The 6,118-nt window shown below is 35.2% G+C and overlaps 1 protein-coding gene across 1 annotated transcript; it reads right to left on the bottom strand.

Moving 5' to 3' along the window:
- Positions 1-3,472: 3,472 nt before the first annotated feature.
- On the bottom strand, positions 3,473-5,002 carry LOC119421736 (protein PET100 homolog, mitochondrial). Its single transcript, XM_037689089.1, has 4 exons — positions 4,908-5,002; positions 4,633-4,719; positions 4,501-4,533; positions 3,473-3,930 (listed from the first exon to the last, which is right to left on the bottom strand). The coding sequence occupies exons 1-4, from the start codon at positions 4,932-4,934 to the stop codon at positions 3,841-3,843; spliced, it is 237 nt and encodes a 78-aa protein (XP_037545017.1). The 5' UTR covers positions 4,935-5,002; the 3' UTR covers positions 3,473-3,840.
- Between the last annotated feature and the right edge of the window lie 1,116 nt (positions 5,003-6,118).

Genomic DNA, 6,118 nt, shown 5'->3' with positions numbered 1-6,118 from the left:
ACAACAACAACAACAACAACAACAACAACAACAACAACAACAACAACAACAACAACAACAACAAAAAACTAAAGGTTAATGAGATGTAGATGTGAATCATAAAAATCCATCCACTGGTTTGTGATATATTTTACTTTTAGAACACACACACATACACAGGCAAAAAGCTGCCTTTAATAACAATAGCTCTTCTAATGACTATTGAAACTTCACCAAAGAATCACCGAAGCGCAGACTAACTAAATCAAACTTATTAAATAACAAAAATCGAATCAAAGTAAAAGTTGCTATGAGACCAATTAATTTGTTACACCCTTTTCTATCTCAGCTGAGGTCTATACGTCAAATAAAGCTGCTAAACTTCCTTTACATTAGCTAGCTCGTTAGCCCACAACGTTAGCTGTCGCATACACCTATTCACCGTCGCGGCATTTTCTATGTGAAAACATCACAAAACTAACGTAAATACCCTTCCAGAAAATACTGTGCAATGAAACTGTAAGACTTCTCATCTACGTCTTGTTAAGCGACACCCTTGATTTTCTTGACTTAGTTGGCATTGAGCGTGAAACAGGAAGAAACTCATCAACGATTTAAATACGGTTTAGAGTCGAAACGTCAATTTTAAAAACAGTTACAATATAAAAACCAACAAGCTGTGTTGATAAGTCAACGCTGACAAACTTCTGAAACTTCCTTAGTCACAATCAAAGTATCACTTACTATCTCCGACAACTGCTTTCAGCCCACTCGGTGCCATCTTGACTGGAGTCTACTGGAAAGTCAGACTGTCACTTCCTTATGGTTCAACAACAGTTTTTGACGGTACTTTAGCGCCCCCTAACGTCCATTAGTAATATAGGAAGAATCGTGATTTTGTGCCAAAACACCCATTTTTTTTTTCCCATGTACCAAAAAATAAAACACGCACAAAATATTTACGATGACTACACTCATGAACAAAGATCAGATTTCCATAGTATAAAATGAATTTGTAATCTAGCATTTAAAATGAATGGCAGTGATTAAAAATAAACTGTTGTAAAGAAACACACACCTCAGGGAAAATGCATCCAGCTGGCCACTTCCCATTGCCAAATATTTAAGAGTACATATAATCTAATATCTCAGGAAACACATGTCAACACATAATTATAATAAAATAATCAGCAGCTGATTGTTGTAGGAGCATGAAGAAGGGAAGTCCCTCTTGAATATCTTTATAATTAAGATGTTTCTATGCAGTGAGGAAGTGGCTCATAAGATATTGATCTGAGATAAGTATATTAAACCTGAAATGATTTACAGAACTACTCATGTATATATATATATATATATATATATATATGGTAGATTTGCCATCAAACAAGTGTTAAATAAATTCTGGCAGCACAGTGGCACAGTTGGTGCTGTTGCTGCTCAGCCAGCAAAAAAGTCGCAGGTTCAAATCCTGGCCCAGGACCTTTCTGGATTGAGTTTGCATGTTCTCTCTGTGCATACGTGGATTTTCTCTGGGAACTCTGGTTTCCTCCCACAGACCAAAAACATGCATGTTAGGCTGATTGGTAACTCTAAATTGTCCCTATTGGTGTGAGTTAATTATTGTGGCCCTGTGATGGACTTGCAACCTGTCCAGGGTGTATCCCGCCTCTCGCACAGTGAAAGCTGGCCATGGGTACCAGTGACCCTGTGACCCGAAAAGGAAGAAACGGGTAAATATCACATCTGCCTTTTAAGCTTCATGTTGAAAATTTGGTAAAGAAATTGGAAGTAAAACTAGGTCTATTTATCCTGTCTAACTCTGATTGCTAGGAAACACCTTGTAACTGTTACTTTCCTTTCGTCCATTGACTACAGTGACATTATTTACATGAACGCTCCTGCAAGCACCTTGCAGATGTTGGACGCTATAATTGGCTGTAACTACCGTACCCATCACTGCACCTTGTATTCAATGGTCATTTGGTCATCATTAACTTCATGCAGACTCTCACTGATACATTTTCATCTTTAAATCACTTCTTGGTCTGTTGCCTTCATATATCTCCTCCTACATGTCACGTTGTCCGTGCAGATAGTTTGCACTCTCAGAACATTGCAGTGTATCGTCAGTGTGGACTGAACTAGGTAAAATGGCCTTCTCTTACTCTGCTCCTGTATCCTGGAGCACCTTGCAAAAAGATCTGAAGTTGTCGACCTTGACCAATCTAAGGGATTTTAAATAAGTTAAGTTTATTGCAAAAACCAATGCAGACATGTTCCTGTTTTTGGTATTTTACATCACTTTGTAATGTAACTTGCTTTTGTTTCATTTTTATATAATTTATTTTACTTTTCATTGTATATGCTTTTTATGATTGTCTATTGTTGTCTGTACCTCATCTGTGCTCTGTTTAAAACAGGTCTCTCTTGTAACGAGTTTTCGTAACTCAATGAGACTAACCTGTATAATAAAGGTTGAATGAATGGAAAAAAAGATCATGGATGGATGAGTAGACATAACCAAAACATTGAATCTATTCGTGCCTAAACAAGTTATTCTGACTGTAAGCAGAAGAAAATAGATCAGATACTCTTACCATACTGTAAGTTACCTTTTTCTGTTTTTTGATTTGGCCCCGAAGATGTACTGTAGTCTGCCATGCGAGGGTCTTTTTATTTACTACACTTTATTCTCTCTTATGTGCTGTCCTGGTGTTATTTGTCTTTGCTTGTCTACAATCAGTGTTAAATAATTTGTAAATATTTAAGAATGAAAAATAAGCAAATATTCTGTGGGATGCACTTTAGGGTATACAAGAACTCAGATTTCAACAGGAAGATGCTATCATTGGGTCTTTTGATGATAACAGTATCCTGAGTTTGATCATCAACAGAAAGGACAAAGAAATACTGTGTAGTTACAAACTGAAGTGAATGCAACATCCATCCATCCATTATCTTTTACCCACTTATTCCATTTTGGGTCACGGGAGTCGCCGATGCCCATGTCCAGCAATCACTGTGCGAGGGGCGGGGTACACCCTGGACGGGTCGCACGTCACAGGGCCACATAGACAAATGAGACAAACAACCATTCACTCTCTCACTCACACCTAGGGACAATTTATAGTTACCAATCAGCCTAGCATGCATGTTTTTGGTCTGTGGGAGGAAACCGGAGTACCTGGAGAAAACCCACGCATGCACGGAAAGAACATGCAAACTCCACCCAGAAAGTCCCCCGGACCAGGATTTGAACCAGAGACCTGCTTGCTGAGAGGCAGCAGCTCTACCATTTGTGCCACTGTGCTGCCCTGAATGCAGCACAACATTAATAAATCAAGCCCAGTGTTGCGGTTACATGCGAGTAAGCTATTACTTGAAAATAAAATAGAATTGATTTATTTCAACTTGTTAAACACATAATCTTATGTGCATTGTTGTGATATTTGATTATGTCAAACACTTGCTTGGAGTCTTTTTGTAAAACAACAAAAAAACAAAACATTCCGGTTTCTGCACATTTTATACACATCATACAAAATAAAACACAGTGATATTAAACACAACTGAAAAAGAAAAAATAAAGTAAATAATTGTGCTGTGATAATCACATTTAATCAAAAACAAAATACAACATCTGACAAACCTTGTATGAAACTATCTCGTGAATAAATGAAACAGCATGAGGCATCCTGAGCATGATTGATTCTTAGAAACTCCTAGCACATCTTCGGGCGGTGTTACTTTGTAGATATTTTAAATGCAAAGTGCCCTTAGTCCAAGTTGAAAAATGTTGTCTTGTTCCCAAGAATTACAGCCAAGTGGCCAGACAACATGCTTTTTTTCAAGTATTCCTCAGTTGTCTGCTCTGGCAGAAAATTTCTTTAACATTTTCTCCTCTTGTCGCTTACGCATTTGCTCTTTGAATGCTTCCCACTCTTTTCTCTGAAAAATTTAAAATGCAACAATATTACTATTGAAAATAATCCAAATAAATAAACAAGCTTTTAAAACAATATTTTTATCAATCAAACAAACAAAGTAGGCTAAATCCTAAAAGGAAGAATTTAAAATAAAACAAATGTTCACTTCAGAATCAGAAGTAATAATATCAACCATTTGCAAATTAGTCCCCCCACCCCCACCCCCCCAAAAAAAAGAAAAACAACCCAGTATTTCAATTTTGATTTGTTTCTTTAGAAATGAACAAAAATCCTGTAAGTCATAACAATTACTTGTCAATCGTGACCAATTATTATATCATAGTCATAATTATGAAATAGCTGAGACATTATTAAGACTAGCAAGACTCATAATGTGGCAGAAATTAACTTAAACAAAAACAAATAGAAAAACAAAGTATTATTTTAGAAACTGCTATACATATACATATATATATATACATATACATATATATATATATATATATGTATACATACATACATATATATATATATATATATATATATATATATATAAAATAAAAAAAACATTATTTCTGCGCAACTCACTTACCCGTGCTTCTTCATAAGGGGGGAAGACTTCTCTCTGTATATCACAAATGTCGACAGCGGCATTTATTATCGCAATAAATATATATATATAATAAAAAACATCAGTGAACTAAAACTTGTATAAAGTACTGACCTTCGTCTTTACTACATAGTCCTCAAAGAACTCCGCCTGGTTTGCGATCCAAAACATTGCCACAGGAAAAGACAGATACAGCACCATCTGCACAACAACAAAAAACATCAAACCAACTAGTAATGACAGTAAATATCTGCGTACCTGTAGTGCAGTAAAACTACTAACGATGATTCGCTAGATCAAGAATTGAGGAAAATAAGAAAAAAACTTTAAACCTTAAACTAATACATATCAAAATCGATTGACAAGATTTTATTATATGCCACACTCACTCTGAATATCTCTATTTTAACTCCCATATTGATTTCAAATACTTCCCTGCAGTAGTGAAGTACTATCTAAACTCATAACGCAAGACCTTCAGAATACTTCCGGGGTATTGGAAGGGCCAATCACGTGAATGTAATGACGCATGCGTCCTTGTTGAAATGCTGCGCTTGTGTGCCCACTGTGAGGCGCCTGACGACTAAATTTGTGCAGAAACAAGTCCGTCCATTTGTTCTATTTTTACTGTAATTTCAAGCAAACATTCTTTAGGATGGTATTAATAAATCAGACTTGAATGCTTATATAGTCTGTTATACTCTGGGTCAATGACCTTTAAGGTTGACCACAACATTGCAATTCTTGCAACTTCTGTGATGCTAAAGTAAGACACAAGGACATACTTTCTTTTATTTTCGTTCAATAAACACTTGTCAAGCCTTTCTGAATGTCTTTTATGTAGCAAAACTATTCCAGTTTTAACATATCACATTGCAGGAGTAGGAACATACGTTTGGAAATATATTTACTTTTAAAAACGCAATATTTATTTTATTTATTTTTCATGCTTTTCTCTACAAACAATACTATTTATGTAAGAGATAAATTAATGTGCTACGACAAAAGACTAAATTTTAAGTAAATCTATAAGATATTATATTGCAAGTAATTGCTTTCTAGTTCTTACATCCTTTATTTTATTATAATAATATCTGTGCTCTCCGGTTGTAGCTACGCCAAAATAACATTTTTCATTTAGTATGCTAGTATGTAATATAACATGATCGATTTAAAAGGGGATTTTTGATTAAATTAAAATTATTCAGTTGTGACATAGCTCCTCAGACAGAAGAATTCTTTCAGAAAAAAAGATGAAATGTTTTTAGAGTTTTTTGGTTTTTTGAACCTGTCCAGAGGACCAGACTTAACTTTTTTAGATATTCAGTTGTGACTTGCAGTGGGCAGTGAATACCAATGTTGTAATGGCAAAGTAGAAATACTTTGTTACTGTACTTAAGTAGAATTTCGACATATCTTTACTTTACTTTGTTATTTACATTTCTAGCGACATTCACTTTACTCCACTACATTTCCCCAATAACGTGTACTTTTACTTCATTACATTTCCCTTAACCATCTTAGTTACTTGTTCCTACAATATAAAATTTGAATAAATCTGATTGGGCAATGTCTATTTGTTCTCCCAGTCTGTGACTTC

Source organism: Nematolebias whitei, chromosome 15, assembly GCF_014905685.2.
Source record: "Nematolebias whitei isolate Nwh7 chromosome 15, NemWhi1, whole genome shotgun sequence".
Classification (NCBI taxonomy): domain Eukaryota; kingdom Metazoa; phylum Chordata; class Actinopteri; order Cyprinodontiformes; family Rivulidae; genus Nematolebias; species Nematolebias whitei.
The sequence above is the reverse complement of the archived record's forward strand: the minus strand, read 5'-3'. Positions and strand labels throughout refer to the sequence as shown.